The following is a 19,251-nucleotide window of genomic DNA, read 5'->3' on the forward strand; positions in this document are numbered from 1 at the left end:
TTGGCTCATGGACAGAATTTCAGCACAGGCCAAAGACAAATTTTATGTTTGGCTCGTGCAATTTTGAGAAAGAATCGAATCATAATTCTTGACGAAGCAACAGCAAATGTTGATCTTCGAACGGATGAAATGATTCAAAAGACAATACGTGAGAAATTTTCTGACTCCACAGTTATAACCGTAGCCCACCGTCTTAATACTGTTATCGATTCAGATCGAGTGTTAGTTATGGATGCTGGTGTCGCAGTTGAATTCGATGCACCGTACTCACTGATGCAAAATAAAGACGGATTATTCCGAAATATGGTCGAAGAATTGGGTCAACAAGAATACGATCGGTTACATTTGAGAGCGAAAAAAATATATGATAAAACAAGAAATGAAGCTTGAGTACAATGCCTACTATTTAATTTCTGAGAATTTTCATTGATAAAAAATATAGAAGAATATAAAATCAAATATTTGTAAAATGGTCTTATCAATAACGTTGAAAAAGTTGTGGCAAACGCCCCTCATTAAACTTAATTTCAATATCTTTTCAAACAGATATGATTTTGTATTGGAGCACGAAAGAATTTGTGTATGGTTATCTGTCTGTTTCTTTATCAAGAAAATTATATTATCAAAATTGTTGTCATTGATAAATTATCTGAATACACCACCATCATACGTCCTCAAGGGAAAAATTGAAGGGGGTAATTGAAGAAAATCGAGAGGGGTAAGCAAAATGTGTAAAGTGTATTTTGCAAAAAGTGTACTTTTTTGGCTTTTTTTTTGCTCTTCACTTTTTTGGCCAAAATCCCTAGCAAATTCAAAGAATTCTTTAAAAATGTTCAAGGGGTAACACTTCGTCAGGGGGGGGGGGGGGGTAATCAGACCCCTCGGACCCTGCTGAGGACGTATCACCACCATTGTATTTTATTCATATATAGTTCCAAAAAATGGTCGAACAACTTGGAAAACAAGAATATAATCGTTTATATTTCAGAGTTAAGCAACAGATCGAAAGTGAACAAGAAATTCTCTTCGAAAGGAAAAGTAGTTGTACACAGAAACAAGTACTCGAGTACGCTTACTCGCACTTACGGTGTTAGTAGAGACTTTACCCCTCAAAATAAGTTACGCACTCTATTCTACTCTATTTTTGGTGTTAGTTTCATCGAACGTATGTGACGATACACTTAGCAATCATATTTTTTAGCATATACACAGACTCATATGCACGCAACGAAACATAACTCGTTGAACGCATGCGGTAACGTACAGATGTACTACACATGTATCTCTTTTTTCACTGTGATGCGTTTACTTCGATGAAACTAACACCAAAAATAGAGTTAAATAGAGTGCGTAACTCATTTTGAGGGGTAAAGCCTCTACTAACACCGCAAGTGCGAGTAAGCGTACTCGAATACTTGTTTCTGTGTAAAGTTAAAAAATCGTGAATATAACTAATTTTGAGATTTTGAGATTTTCTATGTGATTTAAAAAAGTTCACTTGATTTGAAAAAATATGCACATTTAAAAAAAAATCGAAAAAATTTAATTTATTAGTCACATAAACGTTTGCGAACAATTATTTCATGTGAAACATAAATTTCTCAAAAAAAATATATTACACTCACAATGTAGTGGAGTAATTGAAGCATAACGGTACCAAATACATAGACAGGTGGTAACTTTGATCATTTCAATGTTTTCCCCTTCTCGTGACACTAAAGCATTTGTAGCATAAAAATGGTGAAACAGTAGGCATTTGGAATTCAAGTGGGACGGGTCACTTTAAAATCATTATGTGTTGCATTGATATTGTTTGTGAAAGTTAATTCAAAGATCCTAAAAACCGCATATAAAAATAGTGTAATTGTTTAACTATAAGGAAAACAGAAACAAGAAGTTCATCGCAAACGAAAATAATGACAACAGTCGACATTGACTCATTACAAACAACAAACTTGATTGAGTTTGATATTGAAGCGAATCGTCGGCGACGAGCTGAGCTAGCAAACGATGTAAACGAGCTGATAAGCATTTCAAAATTCTTTTTGCAACATTATTCATCAGCAGATGATTTGCTTTCAATGCCGAAAAATATAAAACAACTAACAATAACAAAACGTGAAAAGAACGAAGCAAATGTGAATAAAGCGCGTGCAAGAAGTACCGACCGCATTGTACAAACAAAGAAAAGTCCGGTTGCCAACGCAACGCAGGCACATGTAAAACGTAAACATATGCGTATTAATAATGGACGAGGGACGAGAGCACGCGGTAATGACGATGATGTACCGCCCCTATTCGATAAAATCAAACTGCATCAATATTGTGTGGATGTTGTTGATCGATTTTTTCATGGTCCACCACCAAATGCAAGTGAGACCAGCGATTCACCGAAAACCATAAAGAAAGGACAAACTACAGAGAAATCGATACAAACGGCGAGCAATGCAAATGGAAAGGAAATCGTATTGTCTAAGCCGAAGAAAATTTCAAAGTATGCTACGGTAACATCTCGTTACATGAACTCACCACCACAAAAACCATTGAATAATACAAACAAAAACAATTCACCTTGTCTTGTTTCGGCTAAATCACGCGAAATTTTGGAAGAAGTTGCACGAAAAGGAACCGAAATTAAACGGCATTCTTGTTTAATCCATAAGAAAGAAACCATTATTCCATACCGCGAAATGAATCAATATTTCACTAAACATGATAACAATCGATCTCATCTCAAATTCAGTGATATTCACCCGAATATTGAACTAGTACCATCCAATGCCATCTTTCCCAAAAGAATTCTCAAACATTTAAGCACACCGCGTGAATCTTCCACTGTTCAAGAGAAAATTGACGAAGAGGAAGATCAAAAAGAACCAATTGAAAAAAGTAATCTCAGTGCAGATAGTGAGATTGACGTCATAAATCCGATTGAAGGCAAACAATGCGATGAAATGAAACATTCGATTGAAGGAGTTCAAACCAAATCAGACGAACCTATTCAATCGAAAGGTGAACTCAAATTGCATCAACTTCCGGTGTTATCCATAAGACCACAGACAAAGTGTGAAATTGAAAGTATTTACGAAATTGAAATTAAACCGGACGATGCAAAACCGAGCGAAATTCTTTTTAAAGACAAAAATAAAGTGATTGAATTGGTATATGAGTCTTTGGGACATGAAACTAAGGCAGAAGTCGCTAAAGCCGCCCAGAATTCGAGTCAAAATCAAAATCTACCAAACAAATATTTTACACCAATTACTACTATTGCTGATGAAGGGTGCGCTGCAGAGAGATTATATGATGAAAATGCCACAACTGATGAAACTCACGAGACAAGCCACTTATCATTGAATTTATCAACATCGACACATCTGACTGACGATGAAAAGTCTCAAACCGATAAAAAACTTACGACTAAAAACAGTTTATCAGATTACAAAAGTGTGCCTAAAAGCGTCGCAAGGAGTGTGATTGATAAAATATTGGAAATAGAAGGAACTGCCGAATCAAATGAAGAAAACACTTCAAATCCAGATGAGCCCAAATTGAGTGCAATTGAAACGCAATCAAAAGTTCAACAACGATCAGATAATTTTGATGATTTACGTGAAATTTTACGGAAAATCCGGAGTGATAAAACAACATTGGACGTAGCATTGGACAGTATTGAGCCACTCGATTTTTTGTCAACACCACATACTATGACCGATCGGGAGGTACAGTGTAATGAAATTGATTTAAAGACACCAACAAAACATTCACCCAAAGGAAGCGAATCGGCCATTCAGTCTCCGCATCATATCGATCCAAGTTTATTGGAGTCACCAAATTTCAACAAAACTATCGAAAGTATTCGTTCGTCGGCACGTAAATTAGATTTCAGTGCCATTGGTACTGAATACCGCGCTGCAACTCGTGATCAAATTGAAAAGGCAGCGAAAAAATTCTTGAAATCTATACTGAAAAATGCCGATGAAAACTCGGCACTTAGTACATCGGAACGAGAAAGCAGCTCATATATTGGTTTAAAAGTGGAAAAGCAAAAATATCACATTGTTGATGATCATATCATTCAATCAAATTTCAATGTAAAATCAGATCAAAAATATTGCACATCATCATCATCATCATCAAGCGATGTAACGTCATTACAATTACGATTGCCAAGTGCTCAATTAAAAATTGACCATTCGAAAATCAAATGCAATCAATTGAATGAACCAAGTGATTCGGATTTTACAGAAAACTCAATCGGAAAATATATCAATAGCTACAGACTCAATGAACAACTTACACAACAAAATCAATTGATATCGAATATAAATCACTACAGCGATTTGAGTGATGGTGAAATTTTAAGTGATGGCGAATTCCATATCCCATAATTATAATTACTTACGGAATTATTCAATTTTTTTTCGTCAATTTTTATTCAAATTTTGAGCTTAGATATTACATACCTAATCAAAGATCTCATTTCTCTCAACTGCTTAACTAAATAAAAAAACGATAACGAATTGCTTTAATTTTGTTTTTTTTTCTTTATTATTCATAACTAGAAACAATAAAATGCAATTTCAATTTTCTTACAGAATAGAATATGCCGCAAAAAGGGAGTTGTATGGCGTATCGCCACCGTCAATTCATCTGTAGAATTGAAATATTGAATGGTTTCTCTTTCTATTCTAGGCAAAAAAAATCTCTCATTTTAATACATAAGGCCGCTTAACATTTGGATTTAAAAATGAATGAAAAGCGAATCGTTAAAAAAATCTTTAAAAAAAAACTTAAAAGTCAAAATACTTTCGGTTGACGAATAAATTGTATATTCTCTGGCGTTGTTCTCCTCACAATAATCCAAGAAGTGTCATAACAATGATAATTAAAAAAAAACTCATTATTACTCAATTGTAATCGTTGCAGGCGAAAATGCTAACTTCTATTTTATATTGTTGTTTTATGGCTTTGGTCATGTTTTTTGTTAGAGTTTCTGAGTATTTTGTATTTCAATTTATTCGCTGTACTTCGTGATATCATATGAACGGTCATTGGATTATTTTGTGTTTGTGTGTATGCGTGTATACAAAATGAAATTTAAATCGTACATAAAAATCCAATTGAATAAAATGAAGTGAGTGCTGAGCGCGTCTAAAGCAAATAATATATAAAATTGAAGTAAAACATTAATAAAATTCCAACCAAATGAATGGAGTCATTGACGCTTCTTTTCACACAAACTAATTTATTCCTTATGAATCCGATGGTGGAATGTTTTAAAAATCAAGGAAAAAAAATTATCATTTTCATATATACAATTAATTAGTTGTTTTCGAGAATTTTAAACTAATTCATAAACCTATCTAACTGGAATGACTGTATCAAATAAGTTGCGTCATTATCTTTATTTCATTCATATAATACTTCTTCTAATCGTTCTCGAACAATTTCTATTTCTGTTCTTGTGGTGTCAGACCATAAATAATGGTGCGGTGTTCAATTTGACACCAACTTTGTTTCTTCTTCATCTGTTTCATTTTCAAAAAAATGGAAAATTTTACATTCTGTCAAAATATACAAACTTATCTTCGAAAAAAAAAAGGTTCCGAAGGGTGAGGGAGGGAAGCGGAAGCGTTTTATCATTTATCTAATGTTGTCTTGTGTTGCGCATCAATGGAACAAGCAGTGAAGGTGGTCCGGCTTGTCGTAAAAATGGATGTGTAAGCAATTCGGCGGCTGTTGCACGTACGGCTGGATCTCGAACAAGCATGCGATCGAGAAAACTTTGCAAACGTGGCGATACTTTGTGAACATTTTTCAAATTTGGTGGTTTTGTATCACGAATGCGACGCATCGCTTGAAGTGGTGGCTCATTGAAAAATGGCGGCTCCCCATCTACCATTTCAATAACCTAGGCGAAAATGTTGAAAAAAAAAATGTTAAATGTTAATGCCTGTTTAATATTAAATATTAATTTATATTATCGACTTGAAGTAAAGCAAAATTACCATAATTCCGAGGGACCAAATATCGACTTCGGGTCCATATGGCAATCGACTAATCACTTCCGGCGACATCCAATATGGTGTACCAACAAGTGATTTACGTTTCGGCAACTCTTGCGACACTTGTGCACAAAAACCGAAATCCGACAATTTTACACGACCATCGGCTGCCAGCAATATCGAGTCCGATTTGATGTCACGATGAATTACACCTTGTGAATGAAGATAGGCCAATGCTTTTAAGCATTGTTTACAAACGGTGGCTATTTGCTCTTCATCCATTCGAGAATGAGTTACAATGTCCGTAAGGGCACCACCTTCCAAGTACTCCATGACCACCCACAGTTCATCGTTAACCAAAAAACTGCTATATGTTTCGACTATATTCGGATGATGATAATCACGCATGATGACCACTTCATTAAATAATAATTCACGACGTTGTTGCTTGCGTAAATCCATTTTTTTAACCGCAACTTGACGACCTTTTTCAGTTTATAAAAAAAAAAACAGAAATCAAATAATTCGAAGAGCCATTTATTTAATATAATAATTTTACCGGTTGATTTATATGTTGCAATGCAAACTGTTCCCGTTGACCCTTCCCCGATTTTCATGAAATTCTCCAAATCTTCACGTGGATCACCGGCAGACACAACCATTTGTAGTGCGGCTCGGAACTGTGTAAATTAATCCAATTAGTCATCAAGAAAAAAGATAAATGTAATGATTTTCATACCTGTTCGTGTGTTAATCGCTGTTCTTGTTTCATATTATTGTTGGAATTGTTGTTGCTGGCGGTACCATTGTTGGTGGTACTGTTATTTTGGTTATTTACATTGTTGTTAACAGTGTTTGCATTTTGATTGGGATTTTGATTTTGATTCTGAACATAATTCTGATTCGCTCCAGTACTGGTTCCTCCACTCGAACTAGATGCTCGCGAATGCTGTTGCTGTTGCTGTAGCTGCTGCTGTTGCTGCATTGTCATTTGTGGATTTTGCATTTGATGTTGCAGAGGTGCAGCTGGCTGTGGCTTTTGCTGTACGTATTGAGCGTGCTGATAATTCATCATTTGATGACCGTGATGATGTTGTTGTACTGACCCTTGTGTAATTTGATTTTGTACCGTCGACGGTAACGGAAAATTGGGACGTTGAGCAATATTATTGGGTTGCATGGTGCCCATCGGTGACGTTTGCTGTGGTCTATTTACGAAAATGGAAATTTATCATGAATTGACAATTTAATTGTTATCATATTAAGTCAATAAAATTATTGTTATTTTCAATAAGTAAATGAATGTAAATGTAAATAATAATGAAAGTCATGTAAGAATAACAGTAACAGTTCGAGGTAAGAATGAAAAACTTGTGACAAACAAAATGACAAAGATAAATCAAATAACGATCGGTGCCATAACTTCAAATTGAATGTAATAAATTAATATCGGAAACAAGCATAAAATAAACATTTACTGAACCACAAACTGGTTCCGCAAGACGCTCAAATTAATTTTACTCGTTTGGCAAAATTGATAGGCTTATTTCACATATTGTGCACACCAAATACAAGTCAATCACCTATCTCTGTCTCTCTTTCGCTGTCTTATTATTAGTTTTGTTCAGTTTTTTGTTGTTGTATCAACGTTCCTATTTTGGCTCATTGAATAAGCACAAAGCGTGCGTTCAAAGTCGAGAAAAAAGCAAATTCTTTTCGCTACCTTCTTCAGAAAACTATTTCATTTAATTAAATTGAATTTATGTACTGTAGGTGACATTATCTCTCTGCATCATGTACGAAAATGAATGAAGAAAAAAAACTGTCAAAATACCAAGAAAAGGAACACCGTTGTATTTCGACAACGAACTATATACGATGAGAAAATGAAGAGATGTTGTTGTTGTTGCTTCCAAATCAACCGTTTTTGGGTTTGTGTATGATTCATAAAGAGTAGTAGCGACGGCTCTTTTGTTGAAATTTTTGTTGTTTGCCGGTCCCCATTCGAATTGTGAAATAATAATAAGTAACCGTGAAAAAAGAACGAGCAAATCACGATTCTGACAGCCCAACCGAAAAATCATCAACCATGTCGTTGTCGTTGTCGTCGTCGTCGTCAGTTGATGCCAATGCAATTATTCTAATTTGGGAGACGGACCACAACTAAAAAAGAGGCACATCAACATTGAACAAAAAGAAACAAGAAAAAATGACAACAACAACATACGCAAAATGTTGAATTGTAGATGTGATAATCTGAAGACTGCGTGTTTGCTCACAAGAACGACAATCAAAAAGCAACAAAAAAACAAAATGCGAATGAATGAAGGGAATTACGACAAAACATCATAAACCCTATAAAAAATAGATAAACGGTTTTTTTCAACGTCGTCGTTGTAGCCGGCATAAGCTATAGTTGAACTTTCTGTCGTTATCTTTTTGTTCGTTTTCTTTTTTTTACATTCTCGGTGGCGTATTACATTCAATAATAACATCGAGTGGAAAAGTAAAGCCGTATAAATCTTCAAAAATATAGATTGTCACTGATAATCGTTGAAATTAATTAAATTATCATCGTGAAACACACAAGCTTCATATAAATAGTTCAAATTCAATTCATTGGATATATAAATAGAAACGGCCAATTTTATGTGATTTTTTTTTGTTCAGTTCGTTGTCAAACGGAAATCTAATTTTACGTTTGTGTTTTATGAGACTTACCTGTAAGGTGCGGCTGGTGGAAAATCGGTGTGTACAGAAATAGGATTTTGAGCGATGCCATTACCATTAAAACCTTTCATTTCGGCAGCATTGTTCATGCCATTGTTGTACTGATTCATTTGCATTGGATGCGGAGGTTTAGTCACGTAATTGACTTGTGGCGGCATATTTGCTGCTGCATTATGATATGGTTGCATTTGTGGTTGATTCATGTTTGGCTGCATATTTAAATTTGACATTGGAATTTGTGATGGTTCTTCGGGCACCGATGGCGGTACATTGGCCGAACGACGTTGTACCCGTGGTGGACTGGAGCTTCGCAATGAATTCGATCTGGCCACATGCGATGTTTTCGGCAATTGGATACCATTTGCAGCTACAGCTGTTGCTGTACTATTGCTGAGCGTTGATTTCATTGAGACAGTATCATCCATATTTGCATTTGGCTTGTGAAAATGTGGGCGTACAATTGTTTTTAAATCCAAAATTTCGGTCTGTGTGATTTCCGATGGGTCGACGAGTGGTAAAGGTCGATTTGTTGACTTTAAAATTTGATTGTTGCCAACGATTGATGCCCATTGTAATGGAAGACCAACATATCTACCTTCACGTTTATCGAAACCAGTATGAACACGATGCTCAAAATTGCTTGGCATCGATATTTGTGGCTTTTTCTTCTTTTTTGAAAACATTTTTGTGGATTTTTTTTGCTGTTGCTTTTATGTCTATTCAAAGACTTTTGCTTTTATCGCTGATGATTTATCTAAATGATGCACGAGCGCAGTTTCACTTTAATTTATTGCGAACGATTTGTCTGAAATCGATGTTTCACACACATAAAAATAATCACATCAATATCATATAGATAGATGGTTTTTTTATTTCCCAGCCAATTTCTTCTCGTCTTCTTCGATGATGTGCGTAAATTTCACATGCGATTTTATAGTTTATGGTTTATATGAGCGACTTTTATTACAATCGAATACTTTCTCGGTGAGAGTCGTACGGCAATTATCGACAGCAGCACATATTTCTCTTTTCACATTCCATCACTTTGTAAAATGACTTGTTTTTATTATTATTATATTTTTTCTGTGTTATTTTTTTGTTCACAATAAAGTAAAATTGATTGTTTTAACGATCAGTCTGGAGTGTAAAAAATTATAAATGTTCATCCGCGCTCACATAAAATGTGAAAACAGCTGGAATTTGCAGTAGATCAACAGATTAAATTACAATATCACTTGTTATTTTCATGTAATTCTCAAACGTATTTAGTTGAAAATTGTAATACTCGGAACAAAGGAATGTTGATTTAACTTTTGTTTTGCATCGCTTTTTATCTGTTCTTCATTTTACATGTATGAAATGCACTTTCTGGACAATGTATTTGGACGGTGTCACGCAAATAAATGACGAATGAAAACAAAAAATGATATAATTTTATATGATTCAGTTTTTTTGTGTGTGTTTTATTTCTGTTTCTGATGTTTAGCCGTAATTCATTCGAAACTATGCGTAACATTTACACGATGAGCAAGTGGCAAATGGCAAACGCACACACAACAACACGAAAAAAAAAACTCAACATGAATTGCAAACACTTGGTGGCTACGATTCGATCAAACAGTCCAAAGAGCGACTCACCACACTATACAACGTGAGTTTCCAATTACATTTTACTTAACTTGCGTTTTTTTCATTTGTTTATTTGAATTTCTATGGTTTTTTTTTCTTCTGTTTCAATTATTCATTGCTGTTGTTGGTGCATTCACTTATACAGGCTTCAGCCATGGAATATTTCCACGCTTGCTTCTTTTCGTATGTGTTCACTGTTATATATTTCAAGATAAAGAAAAACCATTTGAATATCGTATTCACTGTGCGGTACAAACTAGCGCCTGCTCATTTTTATCTTTCACTTTAATTCATTGAAATCATCAGCTTTTGGCCGATACGAAGCAAAAAAAAAAAAATGACTGAATTTATCGAACACAGAACAAAATAGCGCACGAACACACCGAAATACGTATTCAGAATACGAAAAGAATACGGTTGCTAATAAATAATATGCACGTTCCGAAGAATCTTGTTGCTTGACAAACAAACCACATACCAATGCGACTCGTCACTATGTGCTAGGTGGTGTTGTTGTTGTTGTTGCTGCTATTTCAAGTCTGTTCACTGAAGAAACCAACAAACGAAATTGCCAAACATGAATAGTTTTCTTCACTTCAACTGTTTCATTAATATATTTTCATTTGCATTCATCGGATGCATTTATTAATTGAATTTTTTTTCTTGATTGTTTGTTTATTATTCTTTTATTCAGTTGAATGGCAAATTAAATGCGGTCTCAATCGTTGTTTGTCAATTCACTGATCAGTGTTTTTTTCTTTTCTTTTCTCGTTTCACTTTTTATACGATTTTGTTTACATAAAAAATCACATTCGACATTAAAATCGTCATTCGTCACAATCGCAATAATAAATAAACAAATTAAAACTGTTTCGAATAAATCGTCAATAAATTGATCAAAATTGTACAAATGCCATGATCAGTTAAGCGTTGGCTATATAAAAACAAAAGGAAAACCACCCAAATGAAGGAGTAACAAGAATTAACCTGCGATGCACACACTTCAAATCACCATTTTTAATTTATGTACGTGTACGTCCGACATCGAAAGTGGCGACTACGAACTGAGAATGCAGAAAGAACAACGAAATATTGACTTAGACACAACCACCACACTGTTGTTACACCGTATGTACGCGATCAGTCGGCATGAGAGCAACGAGAGAGAGTGAATGTGTGAGTCAAAGAGGGAGAGAGAGAGTGTGTGTGAGAGAGCAACGGTTATGGTTTGTTGCGCATTTATGTGTGCGGGAATTTTCTATTTTGTTTTATCGACCAGCGCTATACAGCGGTAACTCTGTGTACCTGCGAAGGTATGCAACAGTTTCGCTCTTGTTGTCGCTGTGCAACGGACTGAATACTTTTAGCATGGGCAATCCTGTCACAAATTCTAATCGAGAACCAACTTCACTCCGATACAATACATACAAAGTGACATGTCACTGCAATGATTTTTCTTGTTTGAATTTTTATTACACAATTTTATTACAACTTTCATTTTTCGTACAAATACGGAACTCTTTTTCTTTTAATAAAAAAAATAAATCGGTTTTTATCGTGTTGGATCAAATAATTTCCACCAATCAGCAAATTGTTTGACCTTTGGTATTGGATTGTGAATTTTGCGCGGTCGTCTCCATAATCTAGCGTCGAGATTCAATAAACCGCCAATGATTTCCTGAAATTAAAACGAATATTTTGTTTTGTTAAATTTTTTGAATTTTCCATTAAGCATTTTGTTTCATAAATTTTTCAAAAATTTAAATTTGTTTACCTGTGCAAAATTGTTTGGAAATTGTTCTTGATCTTCAATGACGTGTGCAAAACCGCTGTCCATACCAAAATTCACCCAGAAATACGGTAATCCTTTGGGTATGGCTCTTCGAACATCGCGATCTTTTAGGCTGACCAATTGTTTATTTGTCGACCATTCAGCTTCCGACTCCTGTATCGCTTTCTTAAAATAGAACGGCGCCATTTCGAATTCATTGCTCGGCACACAATGAATGACCATGTGTGGCCGTCGATGTAGATATCGTACAGTTTCAAAGAATATCACATCTTGTTTACGTGAGCTAAACATTCGATTCAATGCAGTCATTAGCTCTCTTATTTCTTGCCACACATCATCTTCCAGCTGTGTTGAGCACGCAACATGTGCCAATGGTGCTATCAGACAGTGGCCTGATGTCAAACCTTCATGCCATGGTAATGATAAATAAACATTTTTCCCTAGCGAGACAATCAATTGTTTTTCCAATTTTGCTGAATCGAAACATTTGTCACAAGCATTCAGCGTACGCTCCATCTCTTGATGCTCCCGAATGGCACGATCACGTTCCTTTTTATCCACATCGTGCTCACTAATATTTTTACGCACTTTATCTGCAAAAATGTCCTCCAAGTCGTCATTAGGGTTTTTATGTTTACCGGCAATATTTGCAAATTGCATATCTTGATCGGCAGCCGATGTGAATTTCTCGGACTCAAACTAAAAAAAACGAAAATGATTGAAATAATGTTGTTGACTCATATAAAATGAAAATACATACCATTTGTTTGATGTCATATCTGTCATCGTCGGCAAAGTATCTAACCCGTTCACCGTCTGCATGTGTTTCAACTTTTTGTTTCTTTACTTTACGACCGGCTCTACCGCCCCACAAATCACTATCGTCTCGGAATTTCGCAACTGGTCGACTCATTCCCTTGCTATTTGTTGTCGATAATACCACGGAGTCTTCTTTGTCTTGTTTCTTTTGAGCACCACCAGCACGACGCTCAAATGACTTGGCCATAACTTCACTTTTATGCTCTGTTCGATACTTTCGCGCTCTATCAAGCTTTTCTTTGAGCTCATTTGCCAATTCATCGTTGCCCATAATCTCTGCTTTAACTAGTTTTGCCCCCAATTCATTCATTTGTTGGTCGGTTAAAAAGTCTTGTCGTGAAGCCTGTGGTTTGCTTGGTTCACTTGCCGGTGCCGGTGAAGGTGATCTGCTTGCATCTGACGATGATGAACTGGATGAACTTCGTCTTTGTGGCTCTCTTCTTGGTGCACGATCTTGTGTTGTTGTCGATGTCGATGGTTCGGTTTTCTTCTTCCAATTTGATTGTCGTTCTCTGTGGTTCGGCTTCGATTGATATACACGTCTCTGGTCTTGTTCGTCATCATCGGATTCATATTTTGGTTTTGCAAATGCTTTAGGTAAACCATCACCGCCATCTTTCCAATATGGATTTAGTTCGCGTGCACATTTTCCGGGTTCGTAAGCATCAATACCTTTTCGCTCGTCTTTTTTACGTTCTTCTTTACTTTTTGAAAATGTTGGAATGGAAGAAAATCCACTGAGCCAATCGTCACGTTGCAATGGAGCTGCCACTTTTTTCTCTTCTGCGTGTTGACTGTGATTTTCATCATGCTTGTCTTTTTCGACCCATGATTCTTCATCACTCTCACTATCCGATGAACTTGATGAACTGGCATCGCTAAAATGCTTTCGTTTCTGTTTTCGTTTTGAAATTCGTCCTTCTTCTTCCGAACTATTATCAGATTCACCTGACGATGAATATTTGCGTTTCTTACTTTTCTTTTTCTCCTTTTTGTTTTTCTTCGATGATTTTTTTGCCTTTTTCGATTTTTTTGACTTCTTCTCCTTCTTTCTACTACTAGAAGTTTCAGTTGATTGTTCGTCTATTTTTTTTGATACCGACGGCAATATCCATTGATCTTCACCGCGAAATTTTTTCTGAAGCTCTTTTTCATCCCGGCGTTTTGCATTCTCTTCAGCCTGGAGTGGATGAAAAACATTTTTCAATCAAATTTTGAACATTTGGAAATTATTGTCTAAATATTTTACCCGTTTCAAAAGTTCTGCCCGGACTTCACGAAGTTCCTGACGCGCCTTTTCCTTTTCCCAACCACTTTCAAACTCAATAAACGACATTGTAAATAAATATACGTTTTACTTTCGTTGATTCAGTTTATTATTTAGCTTTTGGTTTGAGAACAAATGAATGTGACAACCGTTTTGACAGTCTACTCTTGTCAATGCCCCTATTGGTAAAATTTATGCATTTCACTCAATATTTTCAAACAAATGGCTTTATAATATATTCTAAAGAAATTTGGTTCAACGTAATATTTTTATTTCATTTCATTCAGCAATGTATCTTTTGAAATTAGAAAAGTAAAAAACTGTTGTAGTACAACAACCATATTTCATTTTTATCCATATTGAATTTGAATTTTAGAAATGTGTTCTTATTGTAGGAGTTGTTATGTGATATCTTGCATCGCCAATAAAAAGCATATTCATTTTGATATGATTAAACATGAAAAAGACTGGAACTTTGTAAATGGTCATTTTGCCAATTTTAGAATTCTCTTGAGAAAAACTTTCAAAGTAGATCGATGGTGCAGCGCCATCTATTGGTCGCTATCCGATTTAAAAGAAAAAAATGAGGAGCAAATCAATCTGAAACATAAAAATTCTCCCGTAGATGATAATATAATTAGATAATTAGTAATCTAAACGATTTACAGAATTGTATCGGTCAAATTAATTTTTTTCGAATATAGTAAATGAATTGTGTTAATTTCGTGCGTGCCGTTTGAATGGCAATGATGCGTTGTTAGAACCATGTATTGATTTTGTAATGGATAGCATATGCGTTGTATTGCGTTATTGTGTGAGCGTATCAACTGGCCCAAACATAAGCCAAATTCAATGCATGCATGTATTAGAAAATGCGTGCGTTATGCTTGGTATAGAATACAACAGCTGTACCCATGATGCTCTTCTTTCGATGTAGGTGTGTTGGTTTGTTCTGTGTCCAATGACAGATAACAATACTTTTCTATGCCAATTTTTCCATCAAACAAAAACATGTACATCTGAAAGTTCTTCGAGTTGGAATTCGATAAAAAAATTTCATAAATTCCACCCTCAAAAGAATCACATTTTGAAATATTCATTTTAGTGGGTTTATTCGCTGGCCAACATCTCTCGGGTATTGTTGTGCCAATTTCTTTTTTAAACAAAAAAAAAACCTATTCAAGTGTAAACAAGAAATGGAGACAACTGGCTTAAATTTTGCAAAACCAAAGCTCAACGGGACCACAATCATTGCTCTAATTTTGATGGGAAACTTTTATGGTATGTAAAAAAGTGGGTGATAATAACAGTTGGTTGTGATTATAATTTGTTAGTGGCGAGCACATTAGAAGTTTGCGCATTTTTTACATTGAAAAAAATCAATTAAAATATATAAATTTCTTTTTTTTTTCGAGTTAATCAGTGAAAAAAGTTGCGTGACTTGTTAGAATTGACAATAATCAACATAAAAATATAAAAATTAATAATTTTATATTATTTTTAATATGTAGGTTCCAGTGGACTACAAACATCAAGCCAGATGGCTGAATGTCATGATATGCATGGGCAAAGAATAGAAAATGGCCATCATTTCGTTCCAGGGCCTGATATTTGCAGGTATGCATACAAAACTGAATTATTTAACAGCAATTAATGAAATTTATGCATTTTTTGGACATTTTTACTGTGCGAGATTTTTCTAACATTTTCTTTCAACTAAAATGTCATTCCAGATTATGTATATGTGACAATGGTCATACAAAAGGATGCAAAGCTGTCCTTTGTACGCCACCTCAAGCATGCAAATCATTTCAAATTGGGAATTCATGTTGCGAGTTTATTTGCCTGGATGACGCGTTGTCCGGGAATGTTGATAAAACACCTGACTTTGGCATATGACTAATCGCGAGTGGCGTCACTGCCACTCTATCATTAACGCTACTGTTTTTGATTGTAAATCGTTTTCGGCAACGAAAAATTCGCGTGAGTGCAAATCGACAGAATCACGAAGAACAACGCACTAGCATTGGATTTATTATGAACAATGGCAATTATATGAATAATACCAACGCCTACGATCCGCACTTGAGTCAATATCATCCCTCATGGCATCCCAAAGATAATCCATATTTTCCAAGAGGCGAGGCACCCCCACCTTATGACGAAGTCTGCGCTCAAACCGATACTTTAAATGCCCAATGCACCGTTAGGTATGTAATTTCAATAACTCTATAGGCGTCCATTTTCAAGTGTTTAATACCTTTTTGATTCAGACCGTTGGCGTGATAATCTTGTTATTTTTATTTTTCAATTTTCCGTGAAACCTATAATTATATGTTGTATCGAATGATTTCACAATGGCTTAAGTAATTTCATTCAATATCTAGAAAATAAAATTAATTTACGTTTTTTTTATTTGTTTAGTGTGGCCACAACGCATACAGCACCGATCTCAACTGGAACTACTACAATGCTGGAAAGTTCATTCGATGTTCAACCAAATGCCACCAATACGACCAATTTGATTAACATCAATATTAGTAATTCGGGAAATATAACGGCCGTCGCTGCTGGCGAGAATCATCAAATTAACAAATGTTACAGTACAATCGCACCGAATGCACAGCTTAGACTTCAACAAGCAGCTCAACCACGATCTCCACAATATTCATCGCTACCAATAACACTCAATCAATGTCCGGAAATTCAACAACAGCAGCAACATCCGCAGCCACAGCAGCAGCAGCAACAACAACAAAGATCTCCATTGAGTGCAAATATTAATCAAATTGAAGTGTTTGGATCTGATGTGAATGCAATATCAACCATAGCAACAACAAGTGCTGAAACAAATACGGATGCATTATTATGCAACTACAAAAATTGCAATTCAAATACATTGACCAAGCCAAAGAATAAAAACGATGTCGTTTTTCAAACGCCCCAGCATAATCGTGTTAAGAAAAATGGTACGGCCAGTTTGGCACTGATGCGAAACAATACAATTTTACCACCGCCACTATTTGATGAAACATCTTCAATGTCAACCGCAACACTGCCATTGCTACCGAACGATTCGATACGTCAAATGAAATCGAGACGCCATCATCGTACAATACCACGACACTTTACACTAAACGATGCCGCCAATCATTCGAATGGTTTAAATACGGTGACCACAAAAGCAAAGCCAAATGAAGATATGACGAAAACGGAAGCAAATTGTTCGTCCGGAACATCGACATTAAACAATAAAAAATCGGTTTGTCAATGTCCAATTCAACATGTTCCGATGACTTATATGGGTTCGACTTATCTTAATTTAACACGAAATCAACAAACAAACGAAATGCTCTTGAGCACCTTAACGAAAAAATGGCCCAGCCAAAAGTCACACGTTGCAAAATCGGCCTCGTTTACGTCAACGCCTAGCATGACATCGACAAACATTGCCACTTCAACTGTGGCTATTGGATATAATCGTAATTCAGCATCTGGCCTTTTGAGCGCAACAAATCCACTGAAATCGAATGGCAACACGAGCACAGGTGAAACACAAACAAATGCATCGCTTCAATCGAAAGCACCATCGTCGAAAATTTCCACGATCTCAAAGCATATTGGACACAATGAACTGAACATTATTGCACATTCACAAGTACAACAGCAATGCAATGATACAAATGATGTAAAATCAATGCAAGAACTACTGCCGATCAACATAAATAACAACGGAAAAGCGAATAACAATGCAAATCAAACGAACGGAACGAAAAATATAGTGAATTCTGAAAGCGATAACAGTTTAGTTCCCAATTTGAATCCGGTGTTACCACCCAAGCTGTCGAAGGCTCAAATTTTCAATCGTCAAGCTGAATGTGTGTCAACCATATCAAAATCAACCGTTGCCGCAGACTGCATGTCGGGATTGCTATCGAATGGTTTGTCATTGACCAGCGCATCAATTACATCGGGTCATCATCGTACACGTAGCAAATCACCAGCTGCCGATAAAACATATTCAATGGTTACACCATTGAATCTTGGCACTGATCAGAAAATGAACCACATTAAAACCACGTATCCGTGTAATCTGGCTAGCAATCATTTTACGTTGCCGAAATCATCAACAGCAACCAAACCACTATTGAATATGAAAAATCAATCAAATGTGCAAAATTCAAATGTGAATCATACAAATAATTTACAACCAACATTGTTAAACTCAAAATTGCATAGCAGTTCAACGAAAATCAAAAAACTTTCGTCGTCATCGTCGTTGTCACCGTATCCAAACGAAACACACTCGAGACACGAACCACAATCAAATGATAACCCGACCAATTTATCGTTAGATGCGCATCGTATGCGAAAAACTGACACCGATAAACCGTTGCCGGTGTGCACAACATTTACCAATTGCTCAAATCCAAAGGAACATTTTTTGCCAAACGATACCAGCTTGGACGATGATTATTTAAGTGAATGCGAAAATTGTAAATCGGCACACGGATCACGGTATTATCTTGATGAAGAGCATATTGATCAGCCACAAGAAACGATGACACTCCAACGGAAAATGGACGAAAAAGAAAACGATGAACAACCATACTATCGCACGTCATCAACACTGCCTACAAATACAAAACAAAAGACCACGTAAGTATTCTTGCTGCCAATTCACCTTCGAAATCCTCTGTCACTATCTCTCTCTCTAGGATCATAAAGAATCGTGAACCATGGTTTAGCACTATTCCGGGAAGCTCATCATCCGAAGAGGATGTAATCGAATGAGAATTAATTCAATCGTCATTGATCTAAATGTATTTTATTGGATGGTAAAGAGAAATACATGTATTGACTCAAACACGCCAAAGGAAAATCAATACCGAATCGGATTTTATTCCGCATGCTAATTTTAAAATTATCATCAACGTTTAGATAATAGTTGAATTTTATCCAGTGATGGTTTTTTCCTATCTGAATAGCGCTAGCTATTCGCAGCG

General features: G+C 35.7%; 2 protein-coding genes and 1 pseudogene across 2 annotated transcripts; 1 reads left to right on the plus strand and 2 right to left on the minus strand.

Annotated features, from left to right (window-relative positions):
- Positions 1-5,475: 5,475 nt before the first annotated feature.
- On the minus strand, positions 5,476-11,446 carry LOC116344634 (serine/threonine-protein kinase PAK mbt). Its single transcript, XM_031773257.1, has 5 exons — positions 8,730-11,446; positions 6,748-7,216; positions 6,568-6,688; positions 6,012-6,493; positions 5,476-5,914 (listed from the first exon to the last, which is right to left on the minus strand). Exons 1-5 carry the CDS (start codon positions 9,419-9,421, stop codon positions 5,651-5,653), a joined length of 2,028 nt encoding a protein of 675 aa, XP_031629117.1. The 5' UTR covers positions 9,422-11,446; the 3' UTR covers positions 5,476-5,650.
- Positions 11,447-11,870: 424 nt separating this feature from the next.
- LOC116344627 (CWF19-like protein 2 homolog) lies at positions 11,871-14,367 on the minus strand. The gene is made up of 4 exons (XM_031773249.1): positions 14,228-14,367; positions 12,920-14,158; positions 12,142-12,858; positions 11,871-12,045 (listed from the first exon to the last, which is right to left on the minus strand). Exons 1-4 carry the CDS (start codon positions 14,312-14,314, stop codon positions 11,920-11,922), a joined length of 2,169 nt encoding a protein of 722 aa, XP_031629109.1. The 5' UTR covers positions 14,315-14,367; the 3' UTR covers positions 11,871-11,919.
- An 843-nt stretch (positions 14,368-15,210) lies between these two features.
- On the plus strand, positions 15,211-19,112 carry LOC116344612 (annotated as a pseudogene).
- The last annotated feature ends 139 nt before the right edge of the window (positions 19,113-19,251 follow it).

This window comes from Contarinia nasturtii, unplaced genomic scaffold, assembly GCF_009176525.2.
Source record: "Contarinia nasturtii isolate CC-2019 unplaced genomic scaffold, AAFC_CNas_1.1 Cnas_scaffold_1101, whole genome shotgun sequence".
Lineage (NCBI taxonomy): Eukaryota > Metazoa > Arthropoda > Insecta > Diptera > Cecidomyiidae > Contarinia > Contarinia nasturtii.